The following is a 20,179-nucleotide window of genomic DNA, read 5'->3' on the forward strand; positions in this document are numbered from 1 at the left end:
CTCCACAGCTGTGTGGCACCTGAGAGACAGTTGCTCTTATCCCCCATTCCTTTTTTTCCAGAATAATTTTAGGTGGTAAAATTAATCTATCTCTAATTGAGATATCTTTTTCTACTTGAAGTGCAAAATGACATCCAACTCTTGGTTTCTGACATGTTTGTACCCACGTGGAGCTTTGTCTTGACATTTCTATGACATCACACAGGACATGTTTGTTTCTATAGTTTAATCTGTACATTTCTTAGATCACTTTCCAAAAGTCAGGCTGTTGCTGTATAATTCACATTTAGTCAAATTCACCCTTGAAAGTTTTCCAGTTCTCTGAATTTTGGTGAAATTTTGCATCACCCTCGAATGTTCCCTCATACCCCTCTCCCCACAACCAGGCCCTGGCACTTCCGATCCGATTTCTGCCCTTAGGACAGTCTGCAATTTCTATTCTGTGTTTTCATAATTTATCCTGGGATACATCTCTGCACCAGGCAGGATCCAGCTTTGTATCCTTCTAGTGCCCAACATGACACCGGGCACCTAAAAGTTGCTCAGTGAATAGATGCTGAATAAATGAACGGATCACTTGTTATTTAGAGTCTCCCAAATTATATTGAGGACTCTGCTCTCTGATTTCCAGGATGTGCCATTTGAAAAGGGGCTATTAATGTTGGGAAAAACTTTCTCCTAGAGTTTTAATTTATACAGTCTTAAAAAAAAATGAGACATAGTGGTTTCCAACTGCAGAGATTGTACTGAGCATTTTAAACATTTCCTTAGACTTGGGACTTACAACTTTGTTTGCTCAACCAGCATGCGATGCTCTACCCTCTCAACCTGAATAAACAGATGGAAATAAAGTCTGGGACCAAAGGCAGCTGCTGCTCTCCCCCCACCCCTCCCTGTCTGCCCCCATCTCTGATCCTTCTGCTTCCATGGCATGACCCAGGCTCTCATCCAAAGCTCCCTTGATTAAGTTCTATGAGATTCCAGACCCACTTCATGGGCTGGAATCTGACATCTGGAATCAGATCTGAACCCTCTCATCATGCAGGGTGTGGCCCTGTGGAAACCCACCTGCAGCTGGCTTATCAGTCAGGCTTAGAGTCCCTTGGTTCACCTGATCTGATTCCTCTTTTATCTTGTTGTGAATCAGAAAATTGACCTTCCCAGAGCAATTACAAGAGGCAGTGACCAGAATTCCCCTTGCCTGACCAGTTGTGTGAAATGGCCTCGTCCTCGAAGAGAACTGCCCTTTCTTGAAAGGGGTGGCGTTTTCCTCCAGCCTGGCCTGCTAGCCCAACCCAGATGGGTCCCTATGTATTTTCTGTGGGCTGGCAGTCTCCTGCTGTGCCCTCTACCCAGCTGGCAAAGCCCAAACAGCACAGACACCATGGAAGTCCACATTTTCCCAAGGTTGCAGCTTGCCTCCAATAGGAATTCTTGATGCTGGCATCAAATTGCACCAGAATGGAGCCCCATTCCCTCTCTTCCTCCTTTGCCCCCACACTTTGCCCTATGAGTTCCCTGGAGCAGCTGTTGGTGGCAATGCATTTTGTAAGCCTGTATCCTGCCAAACCTTTCAAGGTGTAAACTCCTGATTCAAGGGAGGGGTTCTATGACATGCTGCTCAAACAAACCACCAAAAAAGGTGTTAATTTTGGATGCATGGGATAATTGTGTAGCTCATAACCCCAGATAAACCATTACTCAATGGAAAGGAGCGGAAGAAATTCCTTGTACAGTAATGATGACAGGTGTGTGTGTATGGGAGAGAAGTGGGTGACTGGGGATGGAGACGCTTCAGAAAAAGCGAAAAACAAAAGGGAGAGGTGGGGGGGAAAGAAAGTCAAAGCAGAGGAAAGCTTACATTTTGCATGAAGATCTTCTACACCCGTGACTATCAAACTCTTGTTTTACTATTACCGTAGTAGGAAATATATTTTACTTCGTCTCTCAGGGTGATCGCACACAGATACACGGATGTATAAGATAAAACAAAATAAAACTGTGTAGAGCTGGCTACAGGCATGGGAAACTTATTTCTATTGTACGTGTGTGTGTATCCGGGGGGTGCCCCGCGAGCAGCCCCGCGCGGTGGGGTCGGGTCACTCCAGCCGCCCCAGCCGGCAGGCTTCGCGGTCGCCGCCCTGAGCGAGGTTGGAGGGCGGGCTGGGCGCCGCGGGGGCGGGCGGGGCGCGGCCGGTGGCTCTCGGCCGCAGCACCCGCGGTGGCGGTTCCCCACACGGTGCGGGATGGAGACGGAGGAGCAGGGTTGCGTGGCCGCCTGGTGGGACATGGTCCTGCGGAACCTGCGGTGAGTGCATGCCGCCAGCGGTCGGGGCCCTGTCCGCCCCGGGAGCGCCGGGACAGCTCGGGCTGCCAGGGATGGGGCAGAGGGAGGGGACGGGGGGTACGGGGCAAGCGGAGGGCACAGTCAGGCTGTGACCAGGGAGCAATGGCCCACCTTGGGCACAAGGGCGGGCAGGGGGGCTTCGGAGGCCCAGGGCTCTGTGAACCCCGGGGATCTTCGGGCAGCTCTTTATCCTCAGCCTCGGCCCCTACCCTGGCCAGCAAGACACCATGTGGGTTTGAGATTTTAGGAACTTCGAGATTCCAGAAGGATGGCTCAGGTTCCTATAACAATCTCTTATCTGCCTCCATGATTTTACTAAGATGCAGAGCAGATTTAAAAATAATAGTGGCAATAATCATCTATGTTGTAGTCTTGGATGGCATCCTTTTAGATCAAGGGCCTATTTGGTAGATGAAAAGGATGGGAAAGCCAGCTTCCTGCGTGTGAACTCTGTGGCATTATTTAAAGAACAAACCCTCCTCCCCAATGTTGAAGATGAATAATAATAGTACATTGAAACCATAACCTGGAATTTCCTGTGCCACGTTGTTACTTCCTTTAAATCTGAAATGTCTATGTCAGTGGGTTTTTCAGTTTTCTTCCTCCCATGAATCCTTGGCTTAAACAGTAGTCTAAAAACGACCTGAATCGAGAAGCAATATATTATTACCATTCTTGTTTACAATGAAGCCAGGGATTGGTTGGAGACAGTGGGCCCAGGAACTTGGGTATTTTGTTTTGTTTTGCTGGTGTGGGAAAGTGTTGGCATTTTTGTTTACCTTTCTTCTTGCTGTTCCTTTGTTTTTAATTTTTGCTGACGACAAGATATCCAAGAATCACATCCAGACCCAGGAGACTTCACTTTGAAATGTCTGAGTGGTGGAGACAAACACCAATCTTCTCTCTTCTATTCCATCTGTAGCTCAGGGCAGGGAGCAGAGAGCAGCTCTCCCCTGGCCCAGCAGTGTGGCCGCACCCCATTCTGTGCTGGATCTGACCACCAGTCAGATATCCTGACTGTACTTTTCCAGTTTTACATTCGGGGGCCTTACCTTCCTGATACAGCTAGCTGACCTGGGAAAGCTGGCATTTACTGCCTTTTTTATGCTCTCTGTGGCGCTGATGGCTGATCATTTAACATTTATTTGGCAGAGACTCAAAGCTGCGGTTCATGCTTTTAGAGAACTTTGTTGGTAACAGAATGGGAGATGGGGAGTTGGGGACCCTCGATTACTTGTCTTACTAATTACTGAAAATTAAGCCTCAAGAGATGCTTCTTGAACGAATAAAATACTAGCGCATTTCTTCATCTGAACAGAAAATGACTGATCTAATTTAAGACGTGCTGAGGCTGAGGCGCAGACCGATATCCAGCAGCCTGGGTCCTTTTTGTTTCTTGCAGCCAGGTTCGTTTCGATCAGCACACCTTCATGGAGGGCTTGCTGCGCGCCCTTTCTTTCAGCTTCAACCTGTGGCTCAACCAATCTGTACCGAGCGTGTTCCTGTGCTAGACTCGGTGGACTGTAAAAGCAGCATTATATGCCCAGTGGTTCTTGCCGTCTGAGGCCTGGGCTAGAGTTGGAAAGACAGGGATAATGGTGGGAAAACAATCAGGGAACAATTAAAGGTCAAATTGAGGCCCCGATTCTAATTAGTGGGAGGGGTGAAAGGAGGAGAAAGGTCACATGGGAAGATCTGTCTAGAGAGGCTTTGACAAAGCAGAGATGCGCGCGCGCGGATGTGAAAGAAGGGGAAGATTTGGTTGGGAGGAAAGAAGAGGGGAGGACGAGATGTAACTTAACGCTTGGTGATCAATATGTGTTGGCTGAACGAATGGGCACAGAGGGTGGATGTACAGCCTGTCTTCATATTTGGAATAGCTCTCTTGCCAAATGTGGTTAGAGTAGACACCTCTCTGGTTAGAGGTAGATACCCGAGCATGAGGCATGCGTGATTTGCCCTGTAGCAGCTCAGGCTCCTCCAGTCGTCTCCATTAAGAGCCATCCAGTTAGGTTCTGTGGCCCCTGTGGGATGCTGTACAGTTAAAGCCACAGCTGATCAAAGGGCAGGCAAAGGAACGCCAGGGCATCGAGGTGGCTGTTTGATGTGGCTGGCTGTTAGCAGGGAGCGGGCTAAAACTGCAGCCTCTGCTCAAATAAGGTCCATTAGCCACTGGTGACTTTTGATATCCTACTGATCTAGGGGGAGTCAAATTGATAAGCCCTAGTTAAAAGAAGCCGCTGTGCATTATTGATGCTCCAAGGGGTCCGGTCACTCTGTTCTCTTCCCACAGCTCTTCTCACAGAAGTACCTTGAGCTATTTCAGAGAAGGGTCCTGCATGAATTATTCTTTAAAAACAGAAACATATTTCCTTCTATTGCCTCTGCCTCCCAAGCACCCCGCTACCTTCAAAAGATAACTGAGCGGGAGCCTAACAGGTGGGGTAGCCTGAGTTCAGAGAGTTAGGAGAAAACAAGAGGGAGCCGGCTAGCTGGAAGGAAGCGGGATTCAGCTTGTGCTCAGTTCTGCCCGTTCTGGCTTCCTCTGTGGCTCAAAGCGGCTTCTCTGGGTTTTGATTTTTTATTTCTAAAATCAGAACAATGCCCTCTCCTTTCTCCCACCTTCATGGAGGCTATTTTAAAGTATTATGCAACAGTCATTTTCATTTCTTTCCTGATTTCATGAGTAGGCAATTCTCCATATCTGATGTATTTGAAGGGCTCTTCATTACCCTTAGGCCACGTATCTTTTCCACTCCCTGCAGAATTGCTGGAAATTCATCAGAGATTCATTATCTTCTCCCTTCATGCCTTTTCCAAACATGTATAAGCGCTCTGACTTTTAAGTTATTAACACTGGAGGGAGAAATTTTTTAGAGGTCTTTTTTCTGATACTTCAGTATCTGAAGGCTTCTGAGAATACAGGAGCAGGAACGGGGAAGAAAGTGGGCGGAGGAAGAGCCGCATCTTTCATGAGGGTTGACTGTCTCCTACCCTAGAGAACCGAGGGCTACAGGAAGTCAGCGTCACCGCTTCCTGCTTCCAATTTTTGTCCACATCGTCCATTAAATAAATCCCTTTCCCTATTGTGAGCAGTCAGTGTGAAGACAGCTCAATGTAATCAAATAGTGAGGTTAGGAAACTGGAGAGCATTTTTTTTTTTACTGTACATTTTTTTGGGGGGAGGAGGGTACAGAAGGGGACAAAGTTCCTCAAACAGCCATTTCTCTAAGAGGTAAAGTTTGCCAGAAATCAGTCTTGTTTCTGGGGTTTAGTTTTGCTTCGTGGATGGCAAGTTGAACTTACCAGGAATGTGAGAGCTCACTGGAGACCATCAGAGAACTTTGCGGTCAGACAGATCTGGGTACACATGGCTCTGCCATTCACTGGCTTTGTGACCTCGGGAAGATTCCTTAACGTTTCAGTCTCCTTAATGTTTCAGTCTCCTCATTTGTAAAGTACAGGTAATAATATTTATCTTCTAAAATGCTTCTGGTCTAGCAGTGAACCAGCGCAGGGAAAATGGTCCATCAAAAATGCTCTCCAGGGGCAGCCAGTTAGCTCAGTTGGTTAGAGCGCAGGCTCATAACACCAAGGTTGCTGGTTTAATCCCCGTATGGGCCACTGAGATGCGCCCTCCACAACTAGATTGAAACAACTTGGAGCTGATGGGTCTTGGAAAAACACACTGTCCCGACTCCCCCAAAAAATGTAAAGTAAAAAAAAAAAAATGCTCTCCAGTTTCCTAACCTCACGATTTGATTACATTGAGCTGTCTTCACATTGACAGCTCACAATAGAGAATGGGATTTATTTAATGGGTGATGTGGACAAAATTTGGAAGCAGGAAGTGGTGACGCTGACTTCCTGTAACCCTCGGTTCTCTAAGGTAGGAGACAGTCAATCCTCATGAAAGATACGGCTGAGACAGAGGCGGCATTAGTGATCCCTCATGGACAAATCATAACTCGTCTGCTGATGGCTCTCGGTTTGGGTGATTTGTGTCACAGGGAACAGTAGGATAAACAAGATGTGCGTGGCCCCACTAGGTCCCACTCCCTGACCAGGCCCCACCCTGCTGTAGCCAACCTCCGGGTCCTGCCCCGCTCCCCAGCCTGCTCCATGGTCCCTCTCACCAGGGATGTCACATCAGAAGTGGGGGTTTTCTCTCATTCGCTCATTTCTTCCTAAGACCCAGCAGGAAGAGTGGGGATCTGATGGTTATTCACTCACTGCTTTAGACTAATAATAATAATTAATAACAATGACACATACAACACTGAACTGTGATGATGAAAAACTGTGGCAAGTGTGAAATCGAATCCTGTTTCCTGATACCTTTGGGTTCCAGCCTTGGCCTTCTATGGGGCTACACTGAGGGCAAAAGCCTGACTCTGGTGCCCCCACATTCCCTCCCCTCCTGTCCTGTCACATTTAGGCTTTTTCAGCAGCTGGTTGGGGTTCTGCCCACATATAGTTCTGTACATGCTTAAATGCCAAGCTACCTGGAATTCCCTTCGTTAGTCTCAGAAATTTGATTTGAACCTTAAGAGAAAAAAAACAAACCAAGACAAAACCTGGACTAACTCTGAATCCCTTGTTTGTTTCACACTATCTTGCAGATCTATTCCACAGCGCTGTGCGGCCCTCGGAAGAAAAATCACCGCTCAGTACAACAGCTTTCGTAGTAAATCACTAAAAGAACACATTTTCCCTCCTCTGATGGACATGCTAGTTTATTTTAATTTTTGTAAGTATATATCCTTCATGAATTTGCCTATATATTTTTTTCCCAAGTAAAGAATTCACTATCCTTGAAGTTGTGGTACAACGAAAAAGACATCAGTTTTAAAATTGTGGCTAAACGGTCTGAAACCTACTGAATACTGACTTCGGGGACTAGCACGAGTCCTTGCAATCTGTTGGAGGGAGAAAGACTCGGCCTTGTGGGTAGAGTGTGAATTCAGCTCAGTCTTCAAATCAGCTATGAATATGAATGTCTTACTGCTTACTGTATTCTCTTTTTTACTTCCTCTTCTTACCTATATCCCTTGAAAGAGTGAGAGAGAGATGCTGACGGTAGGACGCTCCATTCCCATGTTTTTTCCTACTGAGGGCTGTGTTAGTCAATGTGGTACACAGTCCTCCAAGCACATGAGTAACTGTCCTCAGGGGTGTGTTTATCCCGGGCATTTTATGGCTTATGGCTAATAATTAGGTTTCACTTACAAAAGTATCGCTTGACAGTAGCAGAACACTCATTACTTGTTCTAGATCATCTTACCTTTCTAGGAGAATAGTCTTCCCTGCTTTTAGCTTGAGATAAGGAAAAGGATTGAATGAATAAACTCTATTATGAGCTACTAGACTGGCGCTATTTTAAACAACTCTTCTGTGGAGTAGTTCTAGTTTATAAAATAAAATACTTTGCTAAGATTTTAGCGTAGTAGCCTGCAATTGAGAAATGTGTTAACCATAAGGCTAATTACTTTTTTTGTTTTTATTGTGATGAAAAGACCTGGAATTTGATTCTGGGAGTTGATAATGATTTCTGCTTTCCAGTCAAAGCACCGTTTCTTGTGGATTTAAAGGACCCAGAGTTAAAGATTCCTCACACAGTGAACTTCTATATCAAAGTTGAGCCTGGGGTGATTCTGGGAATCTGGTAAGTGCACTTGGGTGGACATTGGGTTGCTTGATGGACGTGGTTTTCATGTTTCAAAAGCAAGGTGAGCAGTGCTGTGTTACTTGCCTGTGGAGAGGTTGGTGTCCCTTGGAGGCACCTGGAAGCTGTTCTATACACCTTCCCTTTGTATTGGTATTTGATCTGCTTGAATTTGCTTTTTAGGAACTTTACTTTAGAATGTGATGACTTTTAGGTGGTGCCTTGTGCTTTGGGTCTTTCACCAGGTCTGAAGGATCCGGCCCCAGCCCCCGCTCCTGCTTTCTTTTCCACACCACCCTTCCCACTCTGCTCCAGACCCACTGGCCTCCTTGCATACACCAAGCCATCTCTCACAGGACCCACTCTGTCTGCGACATTTCTTTCTCTCTCTGCTTCTTCTGTTTCTGCCTTCTACCTTATTAACAGCCTATTCATCTTTTGGGTCTGATTGGTAATTTTCAGGGAAACCTTTCTTCATTCCCATTTTAGGTATATGTTAGTGGCAACCTGTGCTTGTCTTTTATGGCATTTATTCCCATTGGAATTAAATAAATGTTTGTGCGCTTATTTGGTTAATGTTTTTCCTCCTTGCAAGCCTGTATGCTCTATAGGTGGCTTTGTTGGTGGGTTTTCATTGCTTAGCACAGTGCTTGGCACAGAGAAGCCATTCGATATGTATTTGTCAAATGAAGTCAGGAGCATTCTGTTGTCTTTTTTGCTATGCTAATCTCAATATTTCCTTCTGTCTGGTTCTACTAGCTCTTGGCTGCCAATTTTCCAGTGCCCTGTTTTACATTTCATCTTCCCGAGTTTAAACATGTGATCATAGAATGTTTGGGCTCACATAATTTCCTCCTAATCTGCAGGGTATAGTTCAGCTAAGAATGCTGGAATTTGAAAATCTCTGTATTTGCTCTTGCCCCGTTGGTCCTTGGTTTGGTGAGTCCACTGGTAGCTGACTTATCTAGCTGGCACGATGCCTGTCTTCTCAGTACAGAGGCCCTGGGGTTTGATGTCAGACTTGCTGCCCCTGAAGGTTGAGAGGACTGAAGACTTGTCATCATGTAGCCAGTTCTCCAAGTCACCTTATGACATGTCATATGGCTTGTTTATATTTTTGGGGTTCATTCACTGGATTAACAAGGTGGAGGAAGTGGAGCTCAGACAGGTGTTTAAAATCACAAGGTCACTGGGTTTCTTGAGCAGAATAGCTTAGTTTCGTGTTAAAGTTCTTTTCTTCTACCTAAACTGGTTTCCTTTTTTTTTTAAAGATTTTATTGGGGAATTGGGGAAAGGGAACAGCGCTGGGGAATCGGGTGAAGGGAAACAGACAAGTCGCTGTCCTTTTGTTCTTCAGTCTAGTTGTGGAGGACGTTGCTTTGCTGGCCCATGTTGGTATTATCATTGCACTCTTCCCGGGTGAGGCAGATCAGTTGCCGGCTTCTGGACGGCCGCTCACGGCAGCTGCTGAATGCTCACGCTGGCTGCTGGCTACACACGGTAGCCTGTGGCAACCCACTGCCACAGGGGCTGCAGCCTACGCCGTCGCCGGTGACCCACAGCAGCCCAGCTCCAGGTTGAGCTGTTGTTCAGCATCTTAGCTGTGGAGGGCAGCGTCACTGGCCCTCACATGTGGGATCTGAACCGGGGCCCTCTGGCATCCCAAGCCAGCTCTTAACCATCGCGCCACTCGGCTGGCCCAAGAATTGCAATCTTGATGATTATTAGGTGTAAGAGTCAGAACTAAAACAGTAAATGGTTAAAAGGGGTCGTCTCTGCATGGGGGAGGTCAAACAGAGCAATAGTGGTTTTCATTATAGGTGTTTTGTGGTATTGTATTTGAATTTTTACCATGTGCATATATTACTTAGATAAAAAAATATAAATTTATATAAAATATACTTACCTAAATAAACATATCAATCAATCTGTCTATCTGATTGAGGTAAGGGGTGTTTCAAGCTGTGGAAAGGATAGAGAATTCTTCTCTCTGTACATGTTTGTTAAAAACTTCCCTTGCTCTTCAGGCACACAGTCCCCAGCTTCCGGGGGGAAGACGCTAAGGGGAAGGACCGTTGCTGGTATGAAGCTGCCCTTCATGATGGCAACCCAATTATAGTGTATCTTCATGGCAGCGCAGAACACAGGTCAGTGTCTTTCCCTGGACTTTTTTTTTTGAGAGAGGCTGAGGGCATTTCAGTTGTCAGAGCGTGAAAGGCAGGGCGCAGTTTTCAACTCTGTAAGCATGCCTCCACATACTTTTTTTCCTTGTTTCAATTTGAGGGTGTTCTGGCAGTGCTTCTCTTTTTAAAAATCTATATATTCTATGTATAGAATAATGTGGATCCTTAACTGAGAGGGACACTAACTTCCGAAATGTGGATACTGATTTCAAAGAAGGCAATGGTTCCTTTACCCCCTAAGAGTATCTGAAATGATGGATTGAACCCACGGATGACTGGAAAGGGAACAGACGTGAGATAAGGGAAAAGGAAGAGCGGGTTTCATATCAATGATATTTTCACCAAACTACGTGAAGATCCCTTTATGTAGCGTCAATCCTGTTAATCAGAAGTATGAACTCCCTACGAGAGATCACCTGGAATTCTGGCCATCGGTACTGGGAACCTTCTGACTAATTCCAGTCTAGGATACTAATGCTTCCTCTTACTCTCTGCGGCCCCAACCTTGCTTTGTAACAAAGAATGCCTCCGAGAAGTCTGGCTCTCCTTTGATGTGCTGCCAGAGCCTTCCATGGGCCTGTGTGATTGCGGTGGGTGATGATTATCAGCTCTGACTGCCCCTCTTCAGTTTGGGGGAGGGGAGACGTGCCTCAGAGACCCACAGACCTTGGGACTCTGTCTCCGGAGACACTTTAAACCAAATGACAAGCTCTGGAATCTGCTCCTTGGCTCCCTTGCCTATGTCTCTTTTTCTCACTGTCTTTTTCTGTCAGATGATGGCTTCCTCAAGACTTGTCTTTGTTCAAAGGGCTTTCTTGACGTGTCCATGTTAGAGTCACATTTACAGAGATTTCCTATGAATTTAACATTTTCTAACATTGTTTAACATTGTTCTGAAATAGTGCAAACTTGGGCAGGGTGCTACAATGTACTTCTTTAAAGGACCTTGTGGTTCCCACATTCATGGCTGCCCCTCTGTGTGGGCATTGTCCTCAGTTATCACATAGTTACTGGCTTTGGGTTTGGCACCAACTTCCTCCTGTCCCCTGCCCAGAAGTCTCAACATGCTATCATCTGAACATGCTGAGCTGAAAAGGAGGCCAAATGGGAGGTTATGGGGAACCTTGTTAAAACAGTAGTTCTAGACTTGGGGTCCATAAAAGCCCTAGAGAGGCCATGAACCCCCTCGCCAAAACTGTACATAAAATTTGAAGTGTGAATACATTTTTTTTTCTGGGAAATGGGTCCATAGCTTTAACCATATGTTCAAAGAACTACATGACCCACTAAAGTTTAAGAAACTTGGCTCTACGACAAAATTCAAATGGTTTTTTAATCCGCTGCCTTTTGAATCATCTTTATCTCTCTTTAGTAAAGTAGTTAAATAGTGTAGACAATAGGGCTATTTTGGGGGAAACATGTTTCTTGTACCTTCAGGGCTGTGAGTCTCTGTCCTGCACTTCACCTTACGCTTAATGGCACAGTGCATAGGCTCCAGGAAGATCTGAGTTTAGTGAACAAGACTATATTATCCTTGGTTCTGAAAAGACACTTTCTGGAGCTTATTTTCACTTAGCTTCCAAAAGTATTGTTAGAAATAAGTTTTGCTGTGTGGAAGGGGAAGGATTCAAATGCTTATTCTTCAAATGCTTATGTTGAGCAGCACTAGAGAGCTGGGATCCAGGACTCACTCAGGGGAATGAGGCAGCAGTGAGGAGCCGTCAGTCATTCACCTTGACACATCCAAGTGGGTTGTGACACCACAAAAGTTCCCTTCCTCCTAGTTATTTATTTCTCTAACCTGAAAAAGAAGGGTGTGAGATCAGATGCCAGCAGCATGATAGTGATTTTTATTGAATTTGTCATCCCAATTCCTAATTCTCACTCTCTCTCTTTCTCTTTTTTAACTTTTTCTACAGGGCAGCTTCTCACAGGCTTAAACTAGTTAAGGTATGTCTGAAGGGGCCTGAGGGCACCAATTTTGTCTCCATTTATTCTCTTCTGGGTTACAACCATAAGATCTTCCTCAGCCCTCAGCATGGTTATCTACTGAGAGCTCCCCAGAGTGGGTTTGGTGTCTGGGGCCCCAAGTCCCACAAATGGACTTCTCTTCTCGCATTGACCATGGGGGAATCAAAATAGGTGTGAACATCTAAGTCACAAAACACTTTCATGAATTTGTTACCTTCATCACCAGATGGAGTTGCAGACATGCTTGTTGCTTTTTCTTAGGGATGTGGCACGGGTGGAAGAGAATATATACTAAGTATGAAAGTCACGCCTACAAGAGAAACCTTTTTTTTTGTGATACAGGATAGAGACATAGAATGTCTTTTTTTTTTTTTAATTTTTGTTGGGGAACAGTGTGTTTTTCCAGGAACCATCAGCTCCAAGTCAAGTACTTGTTTCAATCTAGTTGTGGAGGGCGCAGTTCAGCGGCCCATGTGGGGATCGAACCAGCAACCTTGAGCCTGTGCTCTAAACCACTGAGCTAACCGGCTGCCCCTAGGATGTCTGCTTTTGAAAGTCATTCAGGCCCTGGCTTCTGCTCCATAAAAGGTTTTGCAGAGGGGGATGGTGGCCGCACTTTGCTTTCCTCACTACCCTGCTGTATGACTCGATTGTTGGGGCAGCCCCTGCATTTCCAAGTGTGACGGAGATGGCAGGCTCTCCTCCTAGCCAACTCTGACTCAGAGCAGGTCAGGCAAGCTACCTGTTTATCTCCTCCCACACTCTCATTAGTAATCTCTGACTCAGGTGACCAGGCGGCTTGCCCAGTTCTTGGCCACAGGATGTGATCTCTCCTCCCACGTGGCAGCCACCCCCCAGCTCTTGCCTGCTTTAACAGTATTAGTGGGGCCCAGAATGCCGCAAGGCCAGGTATCCCCAGCACCTTCTTCATCCTCCCTCCCCCGTTCAGCCAGGATGCTCCTCTTCCATCACTGCCTTGTCAGAGTGGACTCTGGCGGAGCAGTGGCGGGCTGGATGCTGGTCTGTCTAGGATGATGCCTGTTAAGTTTTGGGTTTGCTTTCCATCCTGCATCCCACTCTTTGCACTTCCCACGGGGGATGGTGGTGAAGCTGATGGCTTTGAGAACACGTAGTTTTTTCTCCTCCCACTCTTAGCAAAGCTGAATTGAATGTCCCTTATGTGCACAGGAAGGAGAAGAGTTGGTGTAGGTGTGAAAAGTAGCCAGATCATCCTTGTGGTAGTTGGGGTGGGTGGGAAGGTATGATAAGCCTTCCTCCCCGGGCAGATACTGGATACCACTTACCACTTACCATCGTTTCGCGGCCTGACCAAACTTCTTTAGCCCTTAATTTTCTCCTTTGGATAGGTGGTTTCTTTTAAATAATATTGCTACAGAAAACTTGAATCATGTAGTTGATTTTTCTTTGGGAATTTTTTTCCTAGAGATAAATTCTTAGGAGTAGGGTCTGTTGCTGTTGTTGTTTTTGAGTTGTATTGTCAAATGGCCCTTCAATTGACAGTCCCACAGACAACACACAAAATTCCCATTTCCCTGGATGCTTAACTGCCCTGTTTCTTGGATAACTTTTTTTATTTGGAGGGAATGTAGTTTAAATGGATATTAAAAAGTTTCATTTAGTTCCTCATTATGAGTTCAATTTTTTTGAAAGTTCCTAATGAGATTTCAGCCACCCACATCTACACTGTGGGGGAGGAAAGCACAGCGTTTGGACATATGCAGATCCCGGGGTGACTCGTGGCTCTGCCTCTAACCATCTGGGTGACCATGAACAAGTTACTTATACTCTCCAAGGCTCAGTTTCTTTATCTGTAAAATGGGGATAATACCTACCTTATAGGACTATTGTGAGGATTTAGTTTTTAAAGTGTCTGCACAGTAAATTTTGTCTTTTTCCCCTCTCTCCTTTTTGTCTATCTTTGTAACTCATTTCAATTAAAATTATGTTTTCATATTCTTTCCTCATTTATCTATGTGGGGCTTGGCAATGGTTTCATATACTCCAGTGATCTCTTTATTTCTGATTGGTATTACCTCTTTATCTGTTGATATTTAATATAAGTACCTTCCGATTATTAGATTGCCTCTACTACAATTCTATGTAGTTCTTATTCTCAAGGGAATTCTTAAAAAAGATAATTACTATGTACCAAGATATTTTAACATGTCATCTCAATCTTCCAACAATCCTGAAGGCAGCTTCTATAGTTTTTCAGTTTTCAGAATAAGCTTTACATATTTAAATGTGAAGTGGCTTGCCCAAGGTCACACAGCTGGGGAGTGCAGAGCCAGCGTGTGACCCAGGCTGCTGCACCCTGCTCAGCCACGCTGCTTTCCTTCCTTCCCATTGAGTCTGAGCTTCTCAAGACTGAAGTCAAACACACCGTCTCCTTACCTATTAAACCATCACAACTAGGGTTATGGAAGTGCTGAAGATGTTATGCCACCTTTTCTGTTTACATCTTCTAATAAAAGTGATAACACTTCCTTTGTCATTTAGGTGCTGAGTGATGGTGGCTTTCACATCTTGTCTGTTGACTACAGAGGTATGTGTTAAGAACAGTGTACAAAGATTTTACAAGAAGCAGGAGGCTTCTGATAACCCTCACTTTGGGGGTGGTGATACTGTTTGCCTTTCCTTGCTGCCAGGGTTTGGGGACTCTACGGGTACGCCCACAGAGGAGGGACTGACTGTGGATGCTATATATGTCTATGAGTGGACCAAGGCGAGAAGTGGTAACACGCCCGTATGTCTCTGGGGCCACTCTCTGGGGACAGGGTAAGTGGGGCCTGAAGATGGGTCCTTAGGTGGGTCCTTGGGGCTTTAGGTCACAGCAAGCAGTGGAGGAGCACTGATCTAGGAGACAGGGTCTCTCTCACTTCCTACATGTGGCTAGAGATCTTGCCATCTCAGTGGGTCTGTTTGTAAAACAAGGGAGGGTCCATTCAGACCTATGGTTATCTGTGACACTGAAGCCCATTCCAGAACTCTCCTCGAGAGTTTTAAAGAAAAGGATTCTTAACATAGGTTCGGTGGAACCCCTTGAAATCCCGTGCAAAATTTTGTGTTTATGTGCATTTTCTAACCAGAGGGTCCACAGTTTCTAACAGATGCTCATACTGGATGTTGAATTTTGTGCTATTTACTTGACTGTTAAGTCACTGCTTCACATATGTACTAATTTTCATTGCTTTACAGAGTTGTGACAAATGCTGCCAGAGTACTGGAAGAGAAAGGTACTATAAAATGCTGACATGCGATAATTCTTGGCTTGAGATAGGAAACTAAAAACAATCAAGAGACTATTGTGCACACTTTGAGCACACAGATACCTAAAGCACGCCAACTTAAGACAGTTTCTGATAGTGTGACAAACTTTTTTTCTCTATATTTAATATAAAACAATAGCTGCTTTTCAAGATTATAAAATTATAAACACACACTAAGGAAAGAGTTAAAACTACTTTTCAAAGAGTGCTCACTGTGAAGTGATAATAAATGTTATTATGGAGTAATCTCAATTATAGGAGAGGAAAATAATGCATTATGAAATAATAGGCAGGGCTTGCTCTCTGCAGCCCTTCTTACATAATATTTGTTAGCATTTCTAAAAGTATAAGAATCTCCTGGGGATGTGTTATTAAAACACTGGTTTCCTGGAGCCTAGCTATTTTCATGAATTAGAATCTCTATAAATAGGATAAGGTGATTTTGATGTGCATTAAAAGTTTGTAAACTCTTGCATATCCTAAACTTTACTGGGTAATACAGGTCAGGCTGAGTTATGTAAACATTTTAAAGCAAGTCACCTGCTCTACACAATCTTTAACTACTTATGTAAATAAACATTATTTCAATGCTCCTCTAACACACTTCCTTCACAGTGTTGACAAGGCTGTATTATCTGAACTAAATACATAAATGAATGCTGCACTTCCTAGATAATGCAATGACCTTGGAATATTTTAATTCCATTTACATCCTCAACTTATGAACTCTTGCTATCATGTATTTTAATTTTCTCTATATTACACACTCCATAAAACATTATTCTTATGTTAGAAAGTCAATATTTAGACTTACTCTTTTCTTTGCTTTTTACTAGTGCCAGCATTTTTGTGTTTCCATCTGGGATTTTTTGTTCTGCTTCTCTGCTTGTAAGAATTCTCTCAGTTTTGGTCTGAAAATTTATTTCATCTTCATTTTGAAGAATATTTTCATTAGACATAGAATCCTAGGCTGGCAGTAATTTTATTTCAATCCTTAGAAGATGTCATCCATTTCATTCCGGCTTTCACTGTTTTATTAGGAAGTCAGTTGCCAGTCTTATTATTGTTTCTTTGAAGATAATGCTTACTTTTTCCTCTGGCTGTTTTTTAGATTTTCTTTTTGTCTTTGTTCTTCATCAGTTTTACTATGATTTTCATAGGTGTGAGTTTCTTAGTACATATCCTGCCTTGGGTTCATAGCACATCTGAACTCTGTGGCTTGACGTTCATCTAGTTTGGAAAATTGTTGGTCATTGTATCCTCAGATATTGTGCCTGCCCCATTTTTGTCTTCTCCCCCTCTGGGACTATAATTGTATGTATGTATTTTTAGCTCTGTTCCCATGTTCTGTATGTCTCCAATGTACTTCTCTGAGTTTTCCAGACTTTTTCTCTTTGTGCTCTAGTTTAGATATTTTCTTTTGATCTATTACACAGTTCACTAATTCTTTTCAACTGATTCTAATCTGATGTTTAACTAGTCTATTGATTTTTTAATTTCAACTAACTTGTATTTTTCAGTTCTAGAATTTCTATTTGATTACTTTTTACAGAATTTATAGTTTTTGGCTAAAATTTTTCTTGTCTTTGATTTCTTGAATATATTAATCACTTAAATATATATTTAAATTATGTGTCTACATATGTAATACATGTATGTAAATATGTGTAAATAATTTTAGATGTGAGAATTTTAATACTTTAATATCAGTATAATAAAGCTTTAATAATTATTAAAATTTTAATAATTTTACTATTTGTTATTTACTATAAGTTATTTTAAAGTCCATATATAACTCCCAATATCTAGATCATTTGTTGATCTATTTGTATTATTGGCTTTTTAAAATTTGGGTGGGGTACCATTTTTGTCTTTATTATGTTTAGTTATTTTTAATTAAGTGCTAGACATTATTTATGGAAAATTGTAGACATAATTTGAAGCTAGGAGTGATGTTATCTTTTTCTAGAAAGAATTAATTTTTCTCCCGAACGGCAGTTATATTAGGGGGAGATCACCTTAATCCAATCAGAGATAGAGCTGATTTTAAGCTGGCTTTTAGTTTTTATGAGGGTTGGTCTATTTCTAGTTCACCATTACTCCCAAGGTGTTGTCCTTTGAGGTCATAACAAAAGCCTGCGAAATTTACTAAGGCCCTCCTTCTTCTCAGATATTGAACTCTAATTTTGTATTTCTGGTCCTGTGAGAATGCTGAAAGTTGTGCCTAATTCTAAGCCTGTCAGCCACCATTGTTGCTTTCAAAGTTTCAACTGCTTTGAGGGGAACGGCAGCTCAAACTCTTGGCATTTTACTTTTGGCATTGGCTCTCCAAAATCTCACTGATTTAGTAACCTCAGGTGCTCTCAAACACAGACATATACATACACATATCCCCATCTGACACACATTTTCTGATTGTTCTCAGAGAAAATGTTGGCCAAAGCAACCTGCTCAACTTCTGGCACATTCTTAACAACAGACTGCAGAAGACTCTTCCTTCCTACCATACTTGGCTTTCTTAAATTATCCAAGCCATGACAATCTGGTTGTGTTTTAGAAGATGGCGGTTTGCAACTACTGTGTGCATGGAAATCTCTCGTGTGGGTGTGTGGGAGCTTGTTAAAAATGCACATTCTCGCTTCCCTCATCCCCTGAGATTCTGAATTCTGACTCAATAAGTCTCGTGTGGGGATCCAAGAATGTGCATTATTGATGAGCTTCACAAATGATTTTGATGCAGGCAGTTCATGTACGAGACCTGGAAAGGTGCTACTTAAATATGATAGGGGAGTTATTTCTTTTTTCTTATTTTCAAGGCTCCCCAGTTGATGCCATTGTTCTGGAAGCTCCATTTACCAATATGTGGGATGCAAGTATCAATTATCCCTTGTTAAAGGTGAGTCTTTTACTCATCTACACAAGATGTCAAAGTGTTTCCATACACTTAGGTTTATTACTACATTCCTTTTCTCAACTACTTTGATATGTTTCTAAGTTAATCTAATTTGAGACAGGTTATTAGCTGGTTGCTATTAAAGAAGGGCAAAATGGCTTTTGGATTTGGTAGTTCTTTTATTTTCTTCTAATAGATTGGGTGGCTTATTAAGTGCCAAAGCTTTACCTCTTATCTTTTACAATTTTTAATAGGTAGACTTGATATGTTTACTTGTTATTATTTTCTAAAGTTCAAACAAACCTCTCATACATACTTTTTGGCCCTATGAATATCAGCCGTATCTTTCATGATTTTATGATAAGAAAGTCTCTAGAGAATTCAAGGGAGCTACCAAATGGTTTTACATAGTACCCTAGGTAAAGAAGACAATCTAGAACGATAAAGTATAAAAAATTAGGTGACAAGGTGTAGTTTTTAAAAATCTGCTGTGTAGATTATCCTAATGTTTATTTTTGAAATTAATTAATTATTATTTGGCTTTCTTAATTTCACTTTTAGGTCAGGTTCTTCTAGCAGCAGAGCCCATGGCAGGGATTTGGTGTGTGTGATTTATTGAAAGAGCACTCTTTAGGAAAAATCTGCAAGGTCATGTGAATGAGGGCTGTAGGATAGGGAAGGGGAAAGAGCAGAACAAGATGTGACCTCAAAATAGGATGTGACTTTACCTAGACTCAGGTAAAGTCTAGCTTTGGCCTTATCCATGTGGGACTCTTCTATCTGTGTTAGCAGTTCTGAGTTCTTTTGTCTCTACTTTCTTGCTTTCTTCTGACGTGGCAGCTGTGTGTCTGAAGGAGAAGAGTGGTGTTGACTGTCAGTCTTACCTCTCTGAGCTTCCCTTCTCTCTGGAATCTGGATCACTCAAGACCTCAGTGCCTTGGTAGGTCACTGACACCTTCACAAAAAAGTTTTTTAAAATATCTTTTCCAGCTTTTCTAGCTGTCTTTGGCAAAAGATTTGTTCTGTAACTATTCTTGTATTATTAGAAATGGGAATCTCTCATTATTTTGAAGTTTGATATTTAATTTTAAAATGTCATAAAATCTTAGCTTAATAGGCTCTTCAATGGCCTATAAGTGTAGTGGTCTGGCAGTAATATGCCATCTTTAAGTACCATGCCTCTGGTGTCAGGTTTCCTGGGTTTGATTTCCAGGGCTGTCATGTAACAGCTGTGTAACCTTGGGCTAACTGCTTTTAATGGTTTGACTGCCTCATCTGTAAAATGGGATATTAATAGTCTATTTAATAGAGTTGTGATAATTAAATGAACTAATATATGAAAAGCATTTGTAATAGTGGCCAGCACAAAGTACTCAATGGCCCTTAGCTATTTTTATTATCAGTGTAGTGCCATAACTCTGAACATTACTGTTGAATAAGAAGGTGTATGTTGTGTGAGACATAGATGTAGTAAAAGGCATAGGTCCTTACCCTCAAGAAGCTTCCTGTCTAGTTGGGGAGTAGAAAATTCATGGGGGATATAAAGTAATGATAGAGATTTCCATGTGTCACTTTGGAATCGATTTCATTACTCAGAATAGGAAGGCAGTGTAACATAGAGGAAAAGAGCTTTGGCTATGGCACCAGAAAGATCTGAATTCAAACTTGGCCTCTGACACTAACCAGTTATGACCCACATAAGTTATTTTTCTTCTCTGAGTTTTCCCATTTTTATATAATGGGATTGATGCTGCCCGCTGCATAGGGTTGTTACAAAGATTAAATTAAGTAAAATAATCTATGCAAAGTAGCCAGCTGCTAGTAGGCACT

The 20,179-nt window shown here is 42.9% G+C and overlaps 1 protein-coding gene across 1 annotated transcript; it reads left to right on the forward strand.

Moving 5' to 3' along the window:
- The first annotated feature begins 2,152 nt into the window (after window positions 1-2,152).
- On the forward strand, window positions 2,153-19,392 carry ABHD12B (abhydrolase domain containing 12B). Its single transcript, XM_019630462.1, has 10 exons — window positions 2,153-2,308; window positions 6,970-7,097; window positions 7,910-8,012; window positions 10,040-10,159; window positions 12,115-12,145; window positions 14,687-14,732; window positions 14,836-14,965; window positions 15,386-15,423; window positions 18,273-18,352; window positions 19,190-19,392. Exons 1-10 carry the CDS (start codon window positions 2,247-2,249, stop codon window positions 19,199-19,201), a joined length of 750 nt encoding a protein of 249 aa, XP_019486007.1. The 5' UTR covers window positions 2,153-2,246; the 3' UTR covers window positions 19,202-19,392.
- The last annotated feature ends 787 nt before the right edge of the window (window positions 19,393-20,179 follow it).

Source organism: Hipposideros armiger, unplaced genomic scaffold (assembly GCF_001890085.2).
Source record: "Hipposideros armiger isolate ML-2016 unplaced genomic scaffold, ASM189008v1 scaffold_918, whole genome shotgun sequence".
NCBI classification, from domain to species: domain Eukaryota; kingdom Metazoa; phylum Chordata; class Mammalia; order Chiroptera; family Hipposideridae; genus Hipposideros; species Hipposideros armiger.